The sequence below is a fragment of the Anoplopoma fimbria genome, chromosome 5 (genome assembly GCF_027596085.1).
Source record: "Anoplopoma fimbria isolate UVic2021 breed Golden Eagle Sablefish chromosome 5, Afim_UVic_2022, whole genome shotgun sequence".
Taxonomy (NCBI): Eukaryota; Metazoa; Chordata; class Actinopteri; order Perciformes; family Anoplopomatidae; genus Anoplopoma; species Anoplopoma fimbria.
Genome location: NC_072453.1, coordinates 13655752 through 13680002, shown reverse-complemented (window position 1 = coordinate 13680002; position 24251 = coordinate 13655752). Strand labels below are relative to the sequence as shown.

General features: G+C 46.5%; 1 protein-coding gene across 9 annotated transcripts in view; it reads left to right on the top strand.

Moving 5' to 3' along the window:
* tcf7l2 (transcription factor 7 like 2) overlaps window positions 1–24251 on the top strand; it is a 90222-nt gene that overhangs the window by 8241 nt on the left and 57730 nt on the right. For all 9 annotated transcript variants that reach the window (XM_054599553.1, XM_054599552.1, XM_054599551.1 and 6 more), the window contains exon 4: window positions 23263–23364. In XM_054599553.1, coding sequence (XP_054455528.1) covers window positions 23263–23364 — 102 coding nt within the window. The remainder of the gene's footprint in view (window positions 1–23262; window positions 23365–24251) is intronic.

Sequence of the window (24251 nt, the reverse complement as noted above, 5' to 3'; positions counted from 1 at the left end):
ACTAGCCGTGCCAGTGTGCAGTGAACACCTGTGGTACACCAGCCTTTTATGGATGTGGTAGAATGCTCTGGAACGTACCACAGAAGAAGAATCTCATTCATGCTAATGTAAAATGCTTTTCCCTCTTGTTCACAAATAATCAGACAGTAGTGGTAGAAAATATTGGCTCTTATTCCATTTCCAACATAAAATGGAAACAATTATGTTACCTTATTTATCTTGTGGTAATTTGAGCTCCTATTTTCTTTGATATTTAAATTCTAATTACAACATATTAAACATTAATATCAAACTGTATGCGCAGTATCAAAATGAGTTTAGCTACATACAGTGTAATATGCAGATGTTGTTATTCAGCAGTCTTGCTTTTGTACCCAGTTTGTATCTCCGGTCTTAAAGTAGCTGAGGGAATTTCTGTATGCAGATAATCTGTTCAAAATGGCTCAGATGGGGAGGAGGCACTTTGTGTGCGCTAAACACATAATGGAGGAGTTTAAGGTGATAAAACTCCAGTAAATGTATTTTTGATCTACTAATTAAACTTTTAATTGTAGCAGGATAAGCTCCGAGGAGCGTGCGTGATTACGTGTGTGTGTTTGGGAAGCGGAGTGAGGCCGCTAATGAGGTGATCGTCTGCTTGTTTTGTCGTGTAAGGTGTTTGATTCATAACTGCCCGCGAAAGGTGAGGGAGGTTTTAGAGTGCAGGCAGAAATAAATTAATCTGCTAATCTGCGGTTTATGGTGGGATTTGGGAGGGGGAAATGTTGGCGAGATTACTTTTAAAATGCACAAGGCTAATAAAATGTAACCCCTTTACACTGGCGTGCCGTGTGGAACAGCGTTAGATTCTTCTCTTTTTTTCCTCTTCTTGTTGATGAACTAATTCCAGTGGAAAACAGATTAAGGGTAAATTCCCTTAAACCAGCTGTTAGAAACCTATTTACCCACAATAATAATGCGCTTCTTGTAAAGAGACAGCTGTCAACTTGTGTACAGCACTAGCTTACATTTCATGCGGACAGTCTGTCACATCCACACGTTGCCTACGCTGAGCACGTGAGCATCCAAGTGCCAACCATGAAGCAGGCAATAAGTGTGTGTTTATTTGGCTCCAAAATTCAGCTTCAAGTTAATTTAAATACATTTAAATGTTATTCTATGCAGTCTGTACAACAGTACTTTAAAATTGAAATGAATTATATTTTATAATGACTTTCAAGAATATTTGTTTTTCTTATTCTGTTCCCCCAAAATGGATCCTCACATTTTTTTAAATAACTTGTGAGATGCACAGCACTGAAATTCCAAACATATCTTTAGACATTGTTTTAGCATGTTTTTAGTTTTAAGAAAAAAATCTCCACCACCCCCCCCCAAACGGTTCTCATATTCATTCCCCTTCCAGTGAAAGGCCGCCGTGGATCGGGGTCAATTCCAAAAGTGAACAAATTGACACACGGCCCCTGAGTGAATTGTCAATTGGCTTCCTCCCTCCGGGGGTCAGAGTGAATGGAGTGTCTTGTTTGGACAACGGTCCTGAGGTGAGATGAGTGGCCTTCACCGCTCAGCCAGAAAGGAATGAACTGACAGACAGACAGACAGACAGACAGACAGACAGACAGACAGACAGACAGACAGAGGAACCAAATGAACTGGTGTACAAACAATCGTTGTGGTGGGTTAACATTGCAGTCTAGTTATGGCAAGGCGACGTGGAGAAAATCAAATATCACAATATTTTTGAACAAATTCCTCAATATCGATATTGATATATATTGTCGGATTGACCATTGGTACTTTTACGAAATATTTACCCAATGAGCATTTTAATACATAACCATCAGTTAAATGAAAATATCATGGCTAAGTGGGTAAAGGCAAATAAGAGAACAGCTAGAAGAGTCTGGTAAGTTCAGAAAATGACATCAGTTCACTGCAATGAAGCCAATAAAACCAGGGAAAAAGAAAACTTATAACATATTACGATATACGAAACCGAAGACGATATCGGTATTATATGGATGTATTGCCCAGCCCTAAACCTAGTCACCCTGTCTTAACGGCTTGAGATAATGACCTGCAGTGCATCGTCATAGGCAGCTCTGGTGTTGTCCACTGCTGAGGCCTTAAAACACGGAGGAAGTAATGAGTTTAGTCTCTCGATAATAAAAACAAGCCCGAATGACAGCTGATTTAGTAGACCTCTGTGTTAAGTATTAAATGTAGATTAGAGCCGCACATGTTCCCGTAGTCCAGTTTACGTACTTTGGCACGGGTGTGCTCCGAGGATGATTATTCTACATCCTGGTTTCTTTAATGACGGGTCTTGACCCAAAATTGGACACAAATCTTATTCCAGCATGTTTCCCTGTGGCAGCCCCGTTTCAAAACTGTTGGAGAGAGAGAGAGAGAGAGAGAGAGAGATTGAATTTCACGTTTGGTTTGGAAGCTATTTGAGTGGAGCAATTCCTGTGAAAGTCCCAAAATTAACACCACAAAAATTCCAATGTTTATCTTTTGGTGGGTGGATCAGTAAAGAGACTTGGGCCTGGGCCTGTAACTTGTCTTGGTTGTATGTTAAAAGTCTTAAATCCCCGTGTTCTCCCACACTTCTCCCACAACCTTTCATATAATATTGTGTTTAAGTGGGAGGGAAAGTGTTGGGGCAATTTGTAAGATAAAAAAAATGTTGACGTTTATGTATTATTTTACTTTACTATCTCTTCCGGTAAAAGCCAAAGGTTGATTTTAAGATATTAAGCTTGAATCTTGTTCAGCCATAATGAAAGTTAAGATATGAGACAGGCATCAGCGAGCGGGGGTGGCCTTTGTGTCATGTGATGCACGTCACAGTGCCCTTTAGAACCAGGAGGCTCTTTATCTCCCCTTTACTGCCCTCGCTATCTTTATTGGCAGCCACACTTTGCATATTTGAAATATCAATAAAGATAAAATTCCAGCCTGGTCATTACAGGTGGCGTCAAGTGGTTACGATTTCAGGCTGGCTCCTTTTTTTAGCGACTCGACGGTTCTTGCTCTTTTAATAGCAAATCTCTGTTCCGTGGGAGGTCGGCGTGGGCTCCGTCAGTCAGTGTCTAAGGAGCCAGCGCCGGGCTTCTGGAGCATTTTTCGAGTAGATGAGTCCAATTTTGCATGTCTATAAAAGCCCTTTTGTCTGTCGGGGATGACCCTTGCTGTTGTGAGGCCTGTATCTGTCTCTGCTCAGGCAGGCGGGCAGGCCTGCAGTGAGGATGCAGCAGCTGGCCGGGGCCCAGGCACAGGAATGCTGTGTGTGCTGTTTAAACAGTGGCTCGTCTCAGTGCAGGCCTGGAGGAGCTGAGGGAAGGAAGTTGCTGCGTGTTTACATAGCTGAATTGTCCTTTGGGCCCCCCCAGTGTCTAATGCACTTCTGTTCAAACATTCACAAGTGTGGAGATGACCCCCACTGATGCTGGTGTTCACAGCTCTGCCTTCGCCCGGCCTCTGCTCTCTGTCTGCATGTGTGTTTGTGAACAATGAAGACTCATGGCCACTACTTTCTTCCCCACTGTGAGTGTTTGTTGCTTTAACCTGGAGGCTTGGGTGATGGATAAAAAAGAAAAAAAAAGAAAAAAGTATTACAAGGCTCAATTTATCACACTGAGACATAAGGGAAGAGATACACAGACGGATGAAGAGATAGAAAGCACCTCATCGCTCCATCCGAAGGTGCTGTCCGACAAGGAGCCAGACATTGACATACGGCGGAGTCGTCAAAGCTAATTGTTGTTTGAATTACCTGTTATGATCCGATGACAAATCTCTCACGCGCTTGCCACCAGAGCGGAAAATGCATCCGGGGATCAGCGTGATCATCGCGAGTGTGTAAACCCCGGCTTCAACAAGATGGATAAATGCAATTATTGGGCAGACCTGGAGAGGAGAAAATCCATTTAAAGCCCGTAAAGCTAAGCAGGGGCCGTGGTTAATTCATTTGGCCAATTTACGGGTGATGTACGAGTGTCAGGGCACATTAGTCAGGCAGGGGGAGAGGTGGGTGTGTGCTGGCCCGGTGGGTTGGGTGGATGTGGCGGTGTATTTTAGAGGAACACGCTCTTTGGTTGCACAGCAGTCTCCTTGAGGACCCAGCTCTCTCCTACCTCCCTCCACTCCTCACCTCGTTGCCGTCTCAGCAGACAAAACAAATGGAGCCTGGACGTGGAAATGAGAAAAAGATGCACTGAGTGCACTGAGGGGGGGGGGGAAGAGGGATGGCTTTGCAAACGAGGTGGGGAAACGTGGCTGTGGTCGGCTGGGCGGCAGAGTGAGTACCACATTGCTTTGCCACGCCGAGAGCTCAGTCAGGTCCCGTTGCCCCCCCCCACCCGCCCCCTCCAACAGCCCGGGAGTTTAATGACTGCTTTCTCTATGGGCAGCAATAGTGGCCACGCTGTGACCATTCATAGTAATTATATGTCCCAGAGGAGCAGTCGTATAACCTAATTTCTGCTTTTAGTGTCAAACAATCAAGTAACTGCTCAACAAATATTTAGATTTCTACGTTTGTTCGTCAAACTTTGGGGAAAAACTAAAATAGGGATTTCAGAGTGAAGCAGACAGAAAGGTTTACAATATGCATTTGAAGATATACAGGATGCCAAACAGATTCAGCAGCAAATGAAAGTTTAAAAAGATAAGGAAGCTAAAGCCTACATATTTCAGTGTACAATTAAACCAACATATCAACTAGTCAACAAGACAGAAGTGCTTAACATTTAGGAACAACACAGGTCCTGTACAGTTGGGTAGGTGACAATCATTAAAAAGGCAAAAGCAGCATGTACACACTAAACCTCCTCACTCTGCTAATGTGCTAATGTTAGCACCACAGTTATTTACACGGAAATGTAACGTTTTAGAAACGTATATCTCCTCCAACCTCTCCAGGGAAATGTGTATCACTATAACCAAACATTTAACCGTGACTAGCTGAAAGTCCACAAAACCTTCCTAAAAATGAAGAAAGTAAGAAATGATTGCATGAGAGTCTGTGAAGCGGAGCCGCATAGTGGTCGTAACCTGATCAGAGCCGGCCGCTGCTCCGCTGTGATTGGCCAGCCTGCGGTCGAGGTGAGGACTTAGCGAAGAGTCAATTAAAAGTGAGCGAAAGATAATACATAAAAGCGTAAGATGAAATTGAAATGTTGCCGTAAGGTTTGTTCAAATGTTGATGCCATTATAATTCACTCTAACCCAGATTGACTTTCATACTCTCTCTGAACTCAGGAGTTTATAAATGTATTTATAATTACAATCTGGATCCCCATGTTTGTTGTTGCACGGTGACCTGCTCACCTGAGAAATCTTTTCTTCCTCGCCCGAGCACTTGCAGCCTCACCTACGATACTTTTATGAAGGCTCCTCAGCTGTTAATTGCTCCCAAGTTATTTCCGTCCGTGCTTCTTGTTAAGCGTGGCCCCCGAATTGTGCTTATCAACTCTCGCAACACATTGACGTTAGATCGGCTTCGCTCTGCTTAGTCTGTTACACAGCCGTTGTCTCGCTGGAGCAAAAGAAAAGCACTCAACGGTTACACAAGCTGAGCGGTATGCAAAAACAGTGGTTAGATCATAGCGGGGCGAGTGAGAGGCGTTGAGGGAAGCTTTGGTTTACAGCTCCAAGCCACAGCCTGAATCAGGGCAGGGTTTGCTATCAGACGGAGAAACACGAGAGGCTAAGACCTCTCTCACTATGATGCTGGTGCTTTTTAAGTGGTTGAGATCACACTTAAGTGCCTCTTGGTTCTTTTAGATTTGGTGTGTGCGTACTGGAGGAAGTGTGTTCTAGCATTTGTCACCTGACTGCCAGGCAGCTTCAGGAAACCGGAGTCGGCGTGAATGCCGAGGCTTGTCAAAGACAGGTGCCAGTCCTGCCGCCCATGCCTGCCGTTCAGCAGCTGGGGGAAAGCCTTCGCAAGGCCCACAGTCAAGTGTAAGTGTGGGCCGTTGGGAGACGGCATCAGCTAGAATTCCAATGCCTGTGGGGGATCAAGTGGGCCAGGCTTCTCTGCAGTCCTGTGGCTTAAGGCTGAAACATGCCATATGTGCCCGTGCATGCACCTTCTGCAGCGCTCCATATACCGTGCATACTCTAGCACTTGTTATAGCGCTCTAAAATAAACTCTGACATGTGGAAATACTTGTTTGGCTTTAAGCAGGGTTGCTTCTGTTTTACGTGCCATGGAAACAGGCAAGCTGTTTTAATCTTAAACATAATTTAACAGCTGAACAGATTATGTTCTTATGCTTCAAGTATTCAGAGATTGTACAGGTAAGAATGAAAAACATTGTGCAAACATTTTTGAAGTCCAGCTGATCTGTTGTTTTCGTTATGCAGCTGCATTTTCTCCGTAGAACCGAGAATCAATTGTCAAAAAGCTGTGCAATGAAAAGTTAGTACATTAACAATGTCCTATATTTGTAGCGATGGGCAACAGATCTGCACACATGCTTTCATTACATCATTGCAGACCTGTCATGTTCTAGTTGGCTCCAACAACCACAACCTTCAGTGTTAGAAATATTACACCGTGTAACGTCTTTTTTCCTAATTCTTAACAAGAAAATCAATAAAATCCTCTTTAAAATGTTTTATTCTGTTCTGAGTTTTTTTGCCCTGGATGTGTGATCATCAGAGTCCTAGTAGTGCAGCCTCTCTCCCATTCAGAGCAATGTCAGAACTGGGAAAGTGGAACAGGAAACTTACCCCCCCGTCCTCTCAGGATAGCGGGGTTGTCGATGTGCCTGGGAGCCATTACTGTAAGCCCTCTGAGCCTTTCAAGGGGAAGTTCCATGGACACTTTCTTCTCATTTTCTACACTCGACTTTGGGATCCCTTTTCAGTCCTGCAATCTGAAAATCCTGTTTTTTAAATATGTAGATCCAGTCATCATCACCGCCTCCTCGCTTCTTCCCAGATGCTTGCCCAACCTCATGGGAGAACAACTGCTGGCTGTCGTCTATAGGCCAGGGCGATTCCTCACACTGACTCAGAAAAAAAAAAAAAAAAAGAAAAAGTTTTTCTATATGCTCCCACAGATCATTTTACAACAGTAGACGTGCTTCTCAACACAACTGTTCCCAGTCAGTGGCGAGCTGCCAGTTTTATTATGGTCACCAGTAGGCCAAATGTTTTTCACTAACTCTGCGTGTAGTTTCACACACATAGACATTGGCTTGGTTGTAAAGTTATTCAAGCTATTGATCCAACCAAATTTAGAAGAAAACATTGAATAGACAAGGTTTGTTGAACATGGCATACATAAGCCTACTCCTGGTGTAAATCTCTAAGATATGACACCAGAAGGTTCAACAAATGTGCTAAGTCACCCAAACTAGCAGCCAATCAGCTTGATAATATATAGTCATCTTTATTGGGTATACCCGAAACACGTATTTGGGTATACCGATTCAGAATATAATAAAATATAGACAGGCTGAGAGAGGCCTCGCTAACAATTTGTGACGAACAATTGGCAAAACTTGGGCCTGAACTTAAGGAGAATCTTGTTTTCTTGGCCGGACGGCTCCACTGTTGGAGCACCCCGGCCAGAGATTGAGATGGTGTGGTCTGAGACGCTGGGAAAGTCGACCTCTAATTGTTCACAGAAGCCATTGGCAGGCGGAGCTGAGAAATGATGAGTGAGCGAGGCATCGGCGGGGCGGATGCTGAGAATGGGACCGCTCACACTTTGCCGTTCGTTTTTTTTTTGCTTATTTTTTTTAGGCCCACTGGTATGCTCCCCAATGACAAACTGGTTGTGCTAAAGAGAGGAAAAAAAAGTCTAGAAAACCCAACTCTTTTTTTTTTTCTTGACTCACTTTCTTCACGTTTTAAATTGGGCTTGTCATGCGGTTTCCTCAACTGGGCTGCCGGGAGCCGACTGTTTCCACATCGTCCAGTGTTCTGTACCAGTTTTGGTATCGAGAGAAATAAGGGTCTGCTTTTTCTGGCACTGATCACTGTGGTATTAAACTTGCAATTCCCCCCCCCCAAAACCTAACACAGCCATGCGCTTGTCTTCTTCACGCCTTTTTGATCTCTGTCACAGTTGCTTGGCAAGAGGCACATCTGCCCCCTCTGTTGCTAACACTGCCACGACCCTGTAAACACCCCCCCCCACCCCCCCCCCCCCCCCCCCTCCTTCCACTTGTCGCACAAATCCAGTGTTGTGGTGGGCCGTGATTTTAGCAAATAACATCAGTAATGATTCAATTGGGTATAAAGTAATTGAGAGGCGGCCTGCTTGCCATCTGTCTGGTGAGATTACTACTTTCTGTGTAATTAAACGTGTGACCTTGCGGCCGTGGAGGGAGGTGCCAGCGAGCAGCTACTGCCAACGAGCCAGGCCGTCTTATTTGAAGTTAGGGGAGGCTGGATGGAACGGAGGGGGTGGGGGTCGGGGGGGGGGGGGGTGGGGGGCTGTTATGAGGTTTTAACAGTTTAGCCCGGCTGCTAAAGATAGCACAGGCTGATGTGAGTAGAGATTAGGTGGCAGTCTCCTTTACATGGACGAGTACTGCGTGCGCGTGTATTCACACACACACACACACACACACACACACACACACACACACACACACACACACACACACACACACACACACACACACACACCAACGAGCCCGTGTCAAAACCCAAGTCACCAAACCTTGGTCAATTTGGCGATGCGAGAGCCGCCCCGCTGAAGTCGCCGTGATCCCTGTGTGCATACACTGTAACCAGGAGAGGGTACAGACGCTGGGCCCAAAGAGTGTGTGTGTGTGTGTGTGTGTGTGTGTGTGTGTGTGTGTGTGTGTGTGTGTGTATGCTGGCGGGGTCACAACGGGCTGAATAGAGGCTGCTGTTTTAACTCTGATTTTATGTGTGGTTTTGTTTTGACTCCTGAGGTTTGGTTTCCCTTGGACAGTGTCCAGAGATTATAGGGCCTGCTTCTCCTCAGCGCTCCTGCGAGGCCGACGTGAAGGGCCCTGCAAAGCCCCGTGATTGGATTTCAGTCCTGATCTGGTTGTTTTGCGTTGTAAACAGGACATTAAAGACAGGGGAGATGGTGCGCTAATGAGTATTTTGTGTCAGTGTGTGTGTGTGTGTGTGTGTGTGTGTGTGTGTGTGTGTGTGGGGGGTAGGGGGGTTGTTGGTGTGGTTTTCAGCCTTTCTCCTCTGCAACCTCCCTTGTGGTGTCACACACCCAGTCGAGAAGAGGAACTAAAACCCTCCGTAGTACGCTGGTGACACACAGTTCACACACACAAACAGGCCAAACTGAAAAAGACATCAGAATGTTTTTCTTTCAGTGTGGGCTGGACGGTGTCTTGCAATACTTCCGTCTAGAGCTTGGAAAAAATAAAGTCTCGCTTGTTTCCCCCCCAAAAATAACCATTTTAATTACTATGGTTGTGCTATATGGTGCGGCCGCAGCGTGGCTGGCAGGACCGGGCCGAGGTGGCACCGGCCACTGGGGATGGGGACGAGGTCTGGGCCGGCCTCCAGGGGAAATTGCAGGGTTGTGTGGAGGAGGAGGAGGTGGGAGGTGGGAGGTGGGGGGTGGTGGTGCTGAAGCCATTCCTCCACTCCCTGCTGTCGGCCCAGAGAGCTACTGTTTGCTATAGCTAGCTACTCTGTTTCATCTGGGCCCTCTGGGGATAATTGGAGATGTTCTCTGTGTAATCATGTTTTTTTTGTTCCAAAGTTAAGTTTCATCGTTTCGGCCGGAGCATCTGTGTATCTGCCCAGCATGCAGAAAGAAATAGTTTTTTAAACAACATTCTCATTATCAAGTAGACTTCATTTTCATTTCCCCATTTGTTTCTCCTCTTTAACCTCTTCAGCCATCTCTTGTCTCCCTTTTCTCTCTTCATCCACCTCCCTCTCTCTACCCAGCCATCCCTCCCCTCCCCTCCACTCCCCTTCCTCTCCCCTCTCAGTATGTGCTCTGATTACCTCTCCAAACTGGCAATAAGTTGATTGCTTTACAGAGATGATGTAAGCCTCTGCCCTAGGGTACATCAGGTTGGATTTCTCTCGCTTTATCTTGTAAAGCCTAAATTAACAGCTGGTTTGGTTGGAGTTCTCCTGGATCTGACTAAAGGATTAGGGTTGGTTCTCATGCGAGTCAATCCGGTTTGATTTATTGCAGGTCTATCAAAAAAGATCAATGGGAGTCCTTTTGAAAGTAAATCCTTAATCGCTCTTTGCACTTACGTGTCATCATTGTGAATTTTTTTCTCCCCCTCCTCCTGTCTATCTCTTGCTCTCTCCTTTCTCACTACCTAATTCTTATTCTTCCCTTACAACGCTGCCTTGTCTGTTTTTATTTTATATTTTTTTCCCCCCCTTTCTCCGTCTACACCCCACCCGACACAATCCGTGGTAGCGATCCGCCTCTGTGCATGGTATCACGTTGAATCTTGGGATAGATTTTTCTCTGCTCTCATTAGGTATCCATCGGAGCGAGGCAGCCCTAAGCGCGGTGTTAGCATCCTCTGGTTGTGATCACAACCGAAATGAGATCCTGCTGCTGTTGTTTCGTCTTCACCTCAAACTTCACCTAAATCACGCCCCGTGTTTTCTCCACATTCGGCCCGTCACTCATCTCTGGCCCGAGGTAACAAGGAAGATAAAGAATTCATATGTTTTGTTGTCATAACCTTGGACTTGTGAGTTGTTTAAGACGTGATGAACTCTCAAATATTTTTCGATATCAGCCTTCACGTGTTGACCACTTCTTTTCTTGCATCCTCATTCCCTCCAGGCGTGGATGCATGCTAACACGTGAAAAACAAGTTGTAAACCGATTCTTAAAAAAACAACCATAATCCTTAGTTTCAGTCATCTCAAATGTTGGACTGCCTATTTTCTTGCACATTCAAGTGCACATGCTTCCCTGTCGACAAAATGATATAACACTCAAACGACACCCTGCTGCATATTTTCCTCCAGACATTCGTAAAATGACCTGGCAGCTGTTGAGAAGTGGGGGGGAGCGAGTGGGGGGGGGGGGTTAAGATCTCACTATACTCTTCCTCCTTCTCCAGCTTTTTCTACCTTTTTAAGGCCATGACAATCAAAGAATCTGTAACTAGCCGAATTCAACAAGAAAGACAGACCAAAGGGCTAGACGCATTGGACAAACTGCATTGATCGTATGATGATGAAGTTCAGGCTACATGTCCTGTAGATGATTCCTCCTAAGGTCCTCCTCCCTATCCACCCAATATCCGTGTTTCTCTCGCGTATATACTAAATACTCTGGAGTCTATTTTCCCTCCGTTGTGATTATCTTCATGGGGCGGAGGCCACCGGGTCGATTGATGTCAAATTCAGGTGTGTCCTCCTGGCATGCTCGGTGAGCTGGATGGCTGGCAGGCTTGTTGGGGTTGGAGGTGTGGGAGTGGCTGTCGATGGGTGGAGGTTGGGTATGTGTGATGGGTGGGTTGGGGTTGGGGTTGGGGGGGGGATCCACGGGATACGTGGGAAGGAAGGGCTTGCTGTCAGCCAGCTGGACCTCTTAATCCTACAGCCTTGGGGAAAGGGTGTGTGTGTCTGTGTGTGTGTGTGTGTGTGTGTGTGTGTGTGTGTGTGTGTGTGTGTGTGTGGATTGTGTTTGTCTCATAGAGATTTGTCAAGTTTAGCACACCTCTGCTTCCCTCTCTGGCCCAGCTGAGCCCACAGTGTGTGTGTGTGTGTGTGTGTGTGTGTGTGTGTGTGTGTGTGTGTGTGTGTGTGTGTGTGTGTGTGTGTGTGTGTGTGTGTGTGTGTGTGTGTGTGTGTGTGTGTGTGTGTGTGTGTGTGTGTGTGTGTGTGTGTGTAGTGTGAGTGTTTGTGCTCCAGTGAGAGACAACCAGGACTTCATGTGCACTGTGTTTACCGTAGTCCTCGCCTTTAACGGCACACTGTATATTTATGTCACACACACACACACACACACACACACACACACACACACACACACACACACACACACACACACACACACACACACAGCCTCTCGACCCCTTGATGTTTCGGAGAGGAGCTGGGGGTGGGTGCGAGGTGGAGGGGAGGGGAGAGGCTGTCCCGTGTTGCTTGTCGAGGGTGGGGGAGGAAGGGGGTTTACGAGGTGGGGTGGGGTAGATGTGAGGGCAACAAACACTGCCAGCACCCGTGCTCCGCCCCATCACATCCCCTGCCTTCATGCCCGGCCCTCAAAACGCCTATTCTCTAAAACTCGTGTGTGTGTGTGTGTGTGTGTGTGTGTGTGTGTGTGTGTGTGTGTGTGTGTGTGTGTGTGTGTGTGTGTGTGTGTGTGTGTGTGTGTGTGTGTGTGTGTGTGCACACTTTATCCTGCTCTACGTCACACTGTTACTAGCTGGCTGATTGCGTCATACCCTTCATTAGACACAAAACATACTATTTAGCCACATTCCATGCAAGCATTCCTCTTTTTTTTCCTCTCCTGCTCCCGTGCTCTCCTCTCTCTCTCTCTCTCTCTCTCTCTCTGCCCCACTCTCTCTCTCTTTTGGCGTAGACTTTTGCATATATCACAGGCTGGCAGGCTAAGAGCTTGGGACTTCCCCACGCCACACTCCAAGCCTTTGATCCTTTGCTTTGGAGGTAACATCAAAAGGAGAGGCATAGAAAGGCAGCTACTACTGTGAAGTTCAATGTTCAACTTGATGGCTTGGCTGAGGGCTTTTTTTCCTCTCTCCTCCTCTCTCCCCCCCCTCACCTCCCTCCCTCCCTCCCTCCCTCCCCGCTGCTCCCTCGATCCCTCCGCTGCATCCCTCAGCTGACAAAAACACACAGTTTGTAGCCAAGGTTTTTTTTTTTTTTTTTTTTTTTTTTTTGTGGAAGCGTCTGACCTCACCTCCATAGAACCTATCTGGCACAAAACAAGACCTCCTCCCCGTAAAAAAACAAAAAACTCAGATATACAGATGGTGTACACAAAGATTTTCTTTTTTTTTCTTGATGCTGATGGGGAAAAGGTGCAGTTCCAGCGCCCGGCCCTTCCCTGCTCTCTCTCTCTCTCTCTCTCTCTCTTTTCTTCCCCCTCTCCGTGTGGATAACATGCAGCATCCTACATTGCAGCTGGTTGCATCAATGAAAAGCCAGGCCCAGTGTAGCAGCGGCGGTGGTGGAAAGGTTAGCCGGAGGAAAAGGGCATCACACCATATTGTTTTCTGCAAGCCCCCTCTGCGTATGGATCCATCCTTAGCTGTCTACGTCACTTCTTCTGAATGTGAGAAAAAGAGAGTGTCAGAAAAATGCTCGGAGGAGAAAGCAACCAGAGCGGCTTTTACTCAGCCGCTGTGTTGACACGGGGGCACAGAAAGCTTGCAATCATGCGTTCACGGGAAAAACAATCATAATGAACGTTTCTTATGCAAGCCCTCCAAAAAAACCAGGCAGTGTCGGATGAAGCTACGCATTCCAGGTCAACGGCAGGCTTCTTCCGCGGTGTAGTCGACTGTATTTAAATGACACAGACTTGATAAGGCGATTCCAGAGAGCTGAGGTGCTCCACTAAATGCTTTTTCGTCTTTCATGAGCTTCCCTGTCTGACTGTGCCAATTAGCAAAGGCGTGTGGCCTGCTTTTCTTCTCCTCTTTTTCCCTGCTCCAACTCTCTTTCTAGATAGACGCTCTCTATCATGCTCCACACACAGACACACACACATGCACAAACGCACAAACACCGCCGTTCACACACACCAAGCACACGTTTGGTGTATCATTAGCTTAGTGTGCGGGGAGGCGTGCGAGCCCGGGCTCTCCCCTGCCTTATCTCCATGTCAATCACAGCGTGTGTGTGAACATCAGTTGTAATGATCTCCATCCAGCCTGTCGGTGCGTGTTAGCGCCTGGCTTCCCTCGCCCCCGGAGCAAGCCGTTCCCTAGCTAATAGATGCAAAATTAAGCTGATCAATAGATGGCCTCAGCTCATTATTGACATGTTATCACGGCGTGGGATTTTTCGTGCGGGGGTATTATGCAGTGCTTGCTGGAGATGCAAGGCAAGAAGAAGAAGAAGAAGAAGAAGAAGAAGAAAAAAATAAACAAGTTATCAGTCTTCCCCAAAATGGCTCAGGCCACTTTGTTTCAACCTTGCAGTGATATTACATTAAGCTCATTTATTCTTACCCTCAATCTTATGCATGTGATATGTTCTATGCTAAAGCCGTTTTTTTTCTATTTCTATTGCTTGTCCCTATCGGAGGAGTGATCACCTGCTCAGTGGTAGGAAATGCGATGGAGACTTTGTAAAACGGCATATTAAAGATTCATCAATAATTGGCATGTGTGCTGCTGTTTGTGTTGCGGGGGAGGAGGAGGAGGAGGGTGGTGGTGGTGGTGGTGGGGGGATCACCACGTGATTGAGCTAAGTGGTAATTAACCATGAGAGAGTGTGTGTGTGTGTGTGTGTGTGTGTGTGTGTGTCCTCATGAGCCTGTGCTTGTGTGTATGCATGAAGATGCTGGTGTGTGTCACTAAAAAAAAAAAAAAAAGGTGGGGATGCAGAGAGGGTAAGACGGGTGACAGAGTTGATTCGGAGGTGAACGCTGAGGCCATGTGGTCAGGTTATGGAGGTGGGTGGGGTGGGGGGGGGTTAGCTACGCAGCCGCTTCGCCTGACCCTCCTCAGGTCTTATTGTCACGGAAGCATCTCCCATTTTAATGAGCACCAATAACCAAGCCCTTATTACTTATTTATTCATTAAGCTACCGTGGCAAAGCGGCAGTACCCCCAACTGTGTGAGTGTGCGTGTAATTGCTTGTGTGGTATTTTTCTCTCTCTTTTTTTTTTCCTTCTTTCATGCACGCTATCACAGCAAAATATCATGTTGCGTAACAACGACATTACAACGATAAGTTAGGGTTAAAGCTAATTGAACCTAAAATAGATGGCCTAAAGCTGATGAATTAGCCGGGATGGTTGGGTTATTGAATCCATAAGCTGAACTCATATTTGAGTTGAGCCCCTTACGATCCTGGGCTTTGGGTCTGCTGAGGGAGAAGGCCTCATGAATATGGAGGCTGAACTGCTTCAAGGTGTATGTGCAAGTGTGAAAGAGACACAAAACCGACTGTTTGTTGGCTTCGTATGATGCTTTTGTGAAGATTAATTGCCTGTTGGTGTGTGTGTGTGTGTGTGTGTGTGTGTGTGTGACGCCTTCCCCATAATGCTTTCTGATTGATGACTATGCGTAGGTGGAATTGTGTGATAGCGTATAGTGTTTTCACAATATCGGAAGTCTTTGTGAAGCTTGAGAGTGTACACATTCTCTCCCTCTGAGGCATGTTTCGTAGCTTCCTTATATCCAGTCTGCCGTTTAACTAATTCATAGTGAACTCTCGCAGAACAAAACCAGACACCCAACATCAAGGGCAGCGTTCAGCTCTCCTCCAGCACAATACCAAATACAGCGTTCTCCAGCAGAACGTGGGCGCTGCAATCAGCTTTACTTTTTCTCCCTCAGCAGAGCTCAGCTGCTGTTCACCTTCTTTAGCTCTCCTCTCCCCTCTCCACGCCCCAAACCCTGCTTCCTGCAAACAAAGGTAACCATGTGGTGTGCGTGTGCGTGTGTGTGTGCGTGTGCACGAGTTGCCCAACCTATTCTCCTCCTACCCCCTGGCCTGGCCTTGCGTAAGGGGCTCAGGCACACCTATTCCTGCAGACGTGCCTGTTCACCTCCATGTAGCCTGTAAGTAGGTCAGTGTGTACGAGACTCACAACCAGGAAGGTCCCGGACCTGATCTTTGGCCTGCCAATCCGTCAGCCTACTTTGCACTGAGCTGTGGGTGCTCTACTGACTACCATTAACAACCATAGTAATGTAATTATACAGACTGTCAGAATGCCCACAAATCACTGTGAATATCCACACCAATTAGTTAAATGATAGTATAAGCAGATGTTTACATGGATCTGACAAGACGATGTTGTTTCATACTCGGGTTGATGCAAGAAAAATCAACTAAATTCAAACACAATGTCAAAGGCAAACTGGGTTTTCAGTTTTAATCGTGAACGGGTTTCAGTGCCCATACACAATGCTTTTTATTTATAGGAATTACTAAATGACAAAATGTCCTCAGGACTAAACCAGTAAATCCAGTTGCCTTTTGGATATCCTGTTACATTTATGACTGACAATCTTCATTGAAAGGAAAGCAGAAGTACTTTATTATGTTGTTGATTTAATAAAAGCACCTTAATACAAAGCATAGTTGTGTTTTTAACAGTTAGATAAATTATGTTTTGGTATCGCGCCAAAACAAGTTGCTTTGTCTACGCCACTCACTCACTCAATCACTTTCCATCCAGACATTTTTAATTTGAGCCTTTACTAACCAGACGAGGGAGTATTGATGAGTAATCCCACTGAATACAATAGATGAACTATGATTATATCTCCGGTAGGATTAAGCAAGACAACTTGAGCAAGCTGAACCTCTGATCGTTGCAATTGTAAGAACTTTCTTCTTTTTTCACATAACCCACCCAGTTTGTCACCCTAGTGGTCACAGTCAGAGCTACGTCTCTGTCCGAGTAAAGGAAGAGAAAGGAAGAGGAAGAGTCACTCACGAGGAAGATCGGCTCTGTGACGCAGGAGAACCAGCTGAAAGCAGAGGCATTCTGCAGCAGAGCCTGATGCTAAAGGTGCCAGAGCGCCTGTTCATTAGCGGGGCTGACGGAGGACCAGCCAGCTCCTGCTGGCCTTCACCCTCCCTGCCACAATATTTATAGAGCAGCCAAGAGATACTCCTAATGACCCGGGGAGAGGGACAGTGGGGGAAGGGGGAGGGGGTGCAGAAGTCAGAAATGGAACGCTGTTTACTTTCTGAGGCTTGTTGAGAAGTCTCTGTGTTTTTGGACTGCAGTCTCGCACTTCCCTTGAGAGCACATGTGCATCCAGGGTCGCGTGTAGTCTTTGCCAACGTCTTTCATCGTTTTAATCATTTAATTAAAGGTACACTGTTGTCTCCTTGGGATTGTTGTAGACAGATTTGTCAGCTACGTGTTGCGCAACCCCTTTTGAAACTTTTCCAGTCAATCAGCTGGTGTTTGAACAGCACATTTGTCCACACTTGCTTAAGTACACGGTGTCAGAGCGAAGCCATACTTATCTCATGAGCCAGTGTTTAAAGGAACAAATCTAACTTCCAGAACAGACCCGATAAAAGTCAAGTGTTCATGGAATTAAGTGTAAAGAAAAGACTCCAAACAGATGCAATACTATTTTGTGAGATATTATGACCAATAGAAGTTTCACAAGCCTGTTTCTATGTCTCATTTTAAGGGGTGAGTAAAGTACGAGCTGGGTGGAGAGGAGGGAGAGGTCATGTTCACATTCTACATGTGGAAAAAGAAAGCGTATATGAAAGTGTCAGGTTGAGGTTTTCTGCAAGAAATGGAAAGAAGTGTAGATTGAGGTGGAGGTGGAGAGAGTTAGCAGAGGGAGTAGGGGTAGAGGAGTTGAGGAGGGGAGGCTTTGGATCAGGTCGGCGGCCCCGGTGCTGTCGGGGCCAGCGGAACCCCCAAGCGGTTCTGGCTTTGGAGTAAATACGGGCCCAGCGGACCCCTTCCCGCCCCAGGGCACACAAACCCCAGGCCTTCCCACATTCCACTTTTATTTTCCTGGTTGCAAAATGCCTCCGGCTATTAGAGCAGGTGGGGTGTGTGTGTGTTTTTTTTTTTTTCTTTTTTTTTTTCTTTAATATTTACTCATAAAATGTGCATTAGTAGAACCAAAGCAGTCATGATGGGCCCCCTTGTGTCTGCTAACTTTCTCCCGATTTTGTCGATATGTTTTTGCGATACTTTTATTTGCTTTACAGTTAACTCGTTCCTCCAAAGACAGGTACACAGTAATGTATCAAATAGTTTAAGTGGCTGATGATTTCCCTTTTAACCAGTGGGATCATTTACAGAATATAACCATCCCCTCCTCAACAAATGATGTTTTTAGTAAAAGCACCTGTTTGCTCCTTTTATTTTGCACCTGTGAGTGAGGACAAAGACTTCCTGCAATATCCGCAACAGATCAGGACAATATGCTCAGCTCTCGTTTTTTAAACGGATAAAATTGTAGTCAAACTAGATGGACTAATCTCTTAAGCTTGGTGCAGTTTACTTGCAGAGCTTTGAATGGGCTCCTCTTACTAGCCTTGATCATTTCAGACTTAAATAAAGCTCTTTAGTACAGCGGCCTGATTGGTGTAATCTGCAAGCTGTCAATCCCATCTCTGAGCGCGCTCCCAGAGGACCCGCCGGGTCTGCCGACCCGAGTACGTTCAAATGTGGGCGAGCATTGTTGTTCAGGTGTGAATGGGTGAGTAAGCATGTACAGTATGTTGTGATGGGGGGGGGGGGGGTCGCTGTGAGTGTACATGTGTTGTATGTATACGGCGTCTATCAGGACTCTGTAGACCTATGCCATGTCGGTCATATGTGGAGGCCACAGATGGGTCGAAAGATCTGCTGGACTCTCCACAGCGACACCCAGCATCCATATGCTGACTCTAAACCCAAGCTCTCTCTCTCTCTCTCTCTCTCTCTCTCTCTCTCTCTCTCTCTCTGTCTGTCTGTCTCTCTGCCTGTCTCCCCTCCTCTCTCACATTGCTCACATGGCCGGGATGCTCGATGGAGCCCCAGTGGTCCTCATCATCTGTCCCTTTGGTCCCCCTGCTGGAAAGTGGACCAGTGTTTTGGGAGCCACACATTGGCACATAAGGAGCTCGTGTTTTTTTTTTTTTTTTTAGTTTGATTGGTCTGAAGCCTTCTGCTCTTAATCCAAAACGAAACGAACAAGCCGTGCGGTGGCTGCTGCGCCAGCCGCCAGGCCGCATGTGATAAACACATCAGATGGGGGGGGGGCTTGATGAGGAAAAAAGGAGCTGGTTGTTGACCAGAAACAGGCCGGAACAATCCTGCACTCTCCGTGTCTGTCATTCTCACTAAAAAATGTATGAGCAAACCCCCCCACCCTCCTCTTCTTTGTCAATAGCTCGTATTGACGTTTGGTTAATGTTTGATAGGATGTGGGAAAAAATGGTTTATATTTGGGAGGATCAGAGTCTAGCACCGCTGCCAGGTTTTAGGCCAAATTGCTTCCGTGCCAGCTCGTTGAATTGGTAACGACAGTGGTGAGAGCCGGTGTGTGAGGATGGTGTGTGAGGATGATGTGTGAGGATGATGAGTGAGGATGATGTGCGAGGATGATGAGTGAGGATGATGCGTGAGCGCTCAGGATGCCCCTTCAATTGTCTCCGGCCTGCTTCTCCACTGCCACGAGCTGTGACACCGGGACCGGGGGCCCCAGCTTGCTTTCACTGTGATGACAGTCGGTGTGGATCTGGGTTAACACTCTGTAACTCATGAAATGCCAGACCCTGGTGCAGCAGCAGTAACTCACATGGTTGCGTAGTCCAGCATGCAAATAGCAAGCACCTGCTCGCACATGAAGTAAAAATAAAAAGTGCTGAAACAAGGAGCAGATTAATTGATCAACAGAGTGGTTTGCCAACATGGTTTTGGGAAAAATGCCAAACGGATTTTTTTTAATGTCTTCTTTTGTTTTTTTGGACCGTTGGTCAGATAAGAAAAAGCTATTTGAAGACATCACCTTGGTACCTCGGGCTCTAGGAAGAGGCACGCTTTCTGACTGATTTTAAAGACTAACGGTTAATTGATGAAAAGAAGAACAGACAAAATAATCAATAATGGAAAAATAATCATTAGTCATAGCCCTTGTAAACATTCCCCCCTCACCCCCCCCCACCACCACCACCACCACCACCACCACCAACTCCCCTTCTTGTGCTTGGGAAAGCAGCGGAGGACGGGGGGGAATCGGAACAGTGAGAGCGAGTTCATCCCTCTGTAAGGATTTAGAGGACTCCCTTGTCTTTCACTTCATCATAGACAATTGAGTCATTCAGCTCCCATTGTGGGGCCGGCCAAGCCAGGAGGGGCGCAGGGTAGGGGTAGAGAAAAAGGAGGGGGGGGGGGGGAGGAGGAGGAGGCTGAAAAGGAGAGGGGAGAAGGAGAAGCCGTCTGCTGCATAACCCGGCGTAGCAGGAGCACATCTACTGGGTGGCTCCTACAGGGTGGGGGTCTGTCAAAGAGGGGGGTGCGTGTGTGTGTGTGTGTGTGTGTGTGTGTGTGTGTGTGTGTGTGTGTGTGTGTGTGTGTGTGTGTGTGTGTGTGTGTGTGTGTGTGTGTGTGTGTGTGTGTGTGTGTGGTGGTGGTGGGGGGAGGCAGGAAGAGAGACAGCGGAGAGGAGAGAGTTATCCTGGAACTCCGCAGCAATTTGTCACATCGGAATGGCTCTTGAGTTACCCGGGGGCCCCCTCATAGCGGGAGAGTTTTCAGGTCGCAGAGCGAGGGACAGGGAGGGGGGGGGGCTCGGAGCGGCAGAGAGGGGTCAGAGGTCATGGCCTACCCAAGCCCGGGCGGTGCGTCGGTTAGCAGGGCGGGCGGAGAGGAAGAGGAAGGAGGCCAAGGGGGGGGGGGGGGGGGGGGGTTTGTTGGTCGGAAAGCCCGGTGCCTGCCAGGGCTCCGTTTTCCTTGGCATGCTTGTAAAACCTGCAGGAGAGATTAGTGTGTGAGAACATTTGCAATAGCGGGGCCCTGAAGTGGAGCCACTTGTCAGGGCATGCGCTGCGCCCTCCCCTCTCTCTCTCTCTCTCTCTCTCTCTCTCTCTCTCTCTCTCTCTCTCTCTCTCTCTCTCTCTGCAGCCTTTCAGTGTCTCTCCACCACACTCAGGGGTGTCACCTTCACGCTCCTCACCCACCTACTCAGAATGTCCTCTCGCTCGACCCCTTTCCGCCGGCTGCAGCTGTGTTCGAATATTTGCATGTGTGAGCATGTGTGCACACGCAACAGGCAGGACTTTCCCATGACTGGATTCACAGTCGCCCTCTCCAACCCCCCCCCCTTTCTCCCCCAGAACTGCCCCGTCTTCTAGCGCCCCCCCCGGCACCAATGGACACTGTCTTGAATTACCTCATACATGACAGCAGCCCCGTCACTCCTCCTCTTTAACTGCTACAACCCCCACCACCCCCCCCTGTTTCTCCTCCCCCCCCTCCACGGCAATTAATACCCAGTGTGGGGGGTCCATAAAACAAAAAACCACAAGACCTCAACCAGGACTTTTTTACAACCTTTCCTTTTTCCACTCTCAGGACATACAAACAAGCATAAACAAAATGCAGCTATTTAGCAATAAAAAAAACCGTCTTGGGGTCATAAATGCGTGGTAGTGGTGGAAGAAAGAGCAGGCAGCAAAGCAGTTTATATATTTTTTTTTCCTTACGCGGGCAGTAACCGAAGACATGGAGTCAATAACTCCCTCCAGCGTCTACCACTGGCAGGCACCCCACGGTGAACTCTTCGCTAATTACCACTGATTTAGACACAGTCTCAGGAAGGGTCGCGACACACTCACTCTCAGACCATCTCTGACACACATAAAGCACACGCACACGCACACAAAAACACACACACACACACACACACACACACACACACACACACACACACACGGCCTCAGACATGCGTACAAACTAGCCGTCGCCCTTACTGGCCGGTAACACAAAGAAATTGAATCATGTATCTGCATCACAACAGCCAAACTGCCCCAAGAGAGTCAGAGCGAGTTCTCTTCTGTGCACTTTATCGATTGTTTTAGAGGATTGGATGATGATTGCAATTAAGTTATGATTTTTTTGTGAAAATGTGATTTTAGGCTCTGTGCCAATAATGATGGTACGATAATTATGAAATGGAACACGCATTTGTTAGGTCATTATTGCAAAGAACGATATGATCTCAATCAGTCATGAAATATGATTGTATAGAGTTCTGAAAGCATATTTAAGTGGAGCGACAAACTCTGAACATGTGGAAAGGCTCACCAGAGTTTAGATTTCTTGATCCTGTTGAAGGTGTATCTCCAAATGGCATCATAGGCACATATCCAAGTCCAAGTTCACCTGTCAGACTCTTTTCAAGGGGATATCTGGTGTGCAGCTCATATGAAGGCCCATTTTAAATGACTCAGCCTTTGTGTTAACAAGGGAAGTATCTGTGGCACCAAGGTTACACCAAGGATATCACTTAGGTAGCTGCTGAAGGCAATATTTGAATGAAATGTAACTCGGTAGTTTCCCCTCTTCACGTGCTTTCAGGCCCTCCACTTATTAGTGATAGACCCATTCCAAAGGCCTCAGAGCCGAAACAGCTGCTGTGACCTATTTCTCTCAAACTAAGGTGGCTGTGACATTGACGAGCAGAGTCCAGACCACATACTACAGCAAGGTCAACACCATGGCTCACAAATCACACAGAGAATTTGCACCACCCATTCAGCTTCATATGAATCTGTGCAAAGTGTTTTCAGATGACGGGCAGATTTGCACTTTTTGTCGGGTATTGAATATATCAAGATTCCAGTGAAACCATTTTAGATGTAACAGGGAACACAGCACGTCATCAAATGAAAAGGACTACACCCAGTTTATAACGTAGACAGATGTTTCTCATGACCCTTGTTTCTGCTTATCTCTCTTTCTGTGTAGGTGTGTGTGTGTGTGTGTGTTTGAGAGAGAGAGAGAGAGAGAGAGAGAGACTTCTAGTAGAGGCCAAGTCAATCATTTATGGGAGCAGTCAGGAGGTTTAGCCCCAGAGGAGCGTGGTGAGACGCCACGCTTTAACCTCTTTATGGGTTCCAATAAAAGTCTGACAACAGTCACATTTATGACATTAGGTCATCTCAAAGCCATGAGCCGTGTACAGTACCTTTAACCTCTGCCCTCCCCCATCTCCAAATATGTGACTTTATGTAATCCAAAGTCATCCTGTTTTTTTGTAAAGGAAATATATATTTTTTTGTTTGAGAATTTCTGCTCACTGTGAAGCATCCTTGCTACCAATAGAAGAGTTTTTGTGCAGTATATTTCAGAAACATTGTGTAATCATTTGGTTAACACAGATACTGTGTGCACTCCTGCTGGACGTTCAGATAAACGCATCCTCACCCCATCCACCATCTGCCTTAAGATCTTAATTTGCTTTTTTTCCCCCATGTTTTTGACTTTTCACGCCCATACACCTGTCAAGAAATGTCGTCTCCTCTTTTTGTCTGAGTTTTACTTTGTTCTTTTTTGGTTTTTGCTTTCTGCATTGTTAACATGTTTTGTTTCTTTCTTTCCATTCTGTTTCCTTTCTACCATTCAGTACCTACAGATGAAATGGCCCCTGATAGATGTTCAACAAGGAGGTCTTCAAAGTAGACAAGCACTTAAAGATGCCAGGTCCCCGTCACCGGCACACATCGTTGTAAGTAACCCTCCGCCCCGTACTTTTCTTCTTTCACCAGCTCTTCTTATTCACTTATTCATGACAGAAAGTCAAATGAGCCCTGCTTTTCCTCTCCTCGTCCATCCTGAAAACGTCTTTGGCATTAAAGCCCTCCCATTTGTCCCATTGATAGATGTTTTGGTTGAAAATTTGCACATTTGATTGCATTTACCCTTTAATCAGTCACTAACACACCCAGTCAGTTTATGTAATTTTATTTTAAACGTGTACATTTTGAAAATGAAAGTTTGATTGATCCCAGAAAGTAGAGCTTTTGTCTGTTAGTGAGTGATCAGGAGGCGAATGCCACTGTGGCAGGTGCAGCAGTTGTTCTTTGGACAGTGATCCCAGAGAAAATGATAAACCAGCCCAGCCTTGTACTGAGCTGGAAGATTATAGAAAATGGGCCTTATGTTGGACAACTTTTTCACGAGAATGAGCTAATGCTGGGCTGCTAACATCTCGTCTTTGAGGGAAGTGTGGGCGTTCCTTCAACATCGATTACCCTATCCATGGAGTTGGAGGAGTAGTCTGGCAGGAGAGTTGGCTGGACAGCCATAGGGGCATACGCAGTACATACACACAACAGAGCATCCATCCCAGGCACGTCAATATCTAAGAGGCAAGCAGCTGTAGAGTGAACAAATGAACGTGAACTTAGTAGTTAACTAAATGCATAAAGTTTGCAGGAGGTCAGCAGAAAGGTTGAACATAGGGAGGTGTCAGAATGTGGTCACAGGGGTTAGTGAGCTGGAAAAATCAATGAGTGTGAGGATCGAGCAGAATTAGTGAGGTGATCGTGAATGCCCAGAGCCATCATTGGGAACTGTTGTTACTTTTGTTTTCTGGCATCTACGTGATCTTAC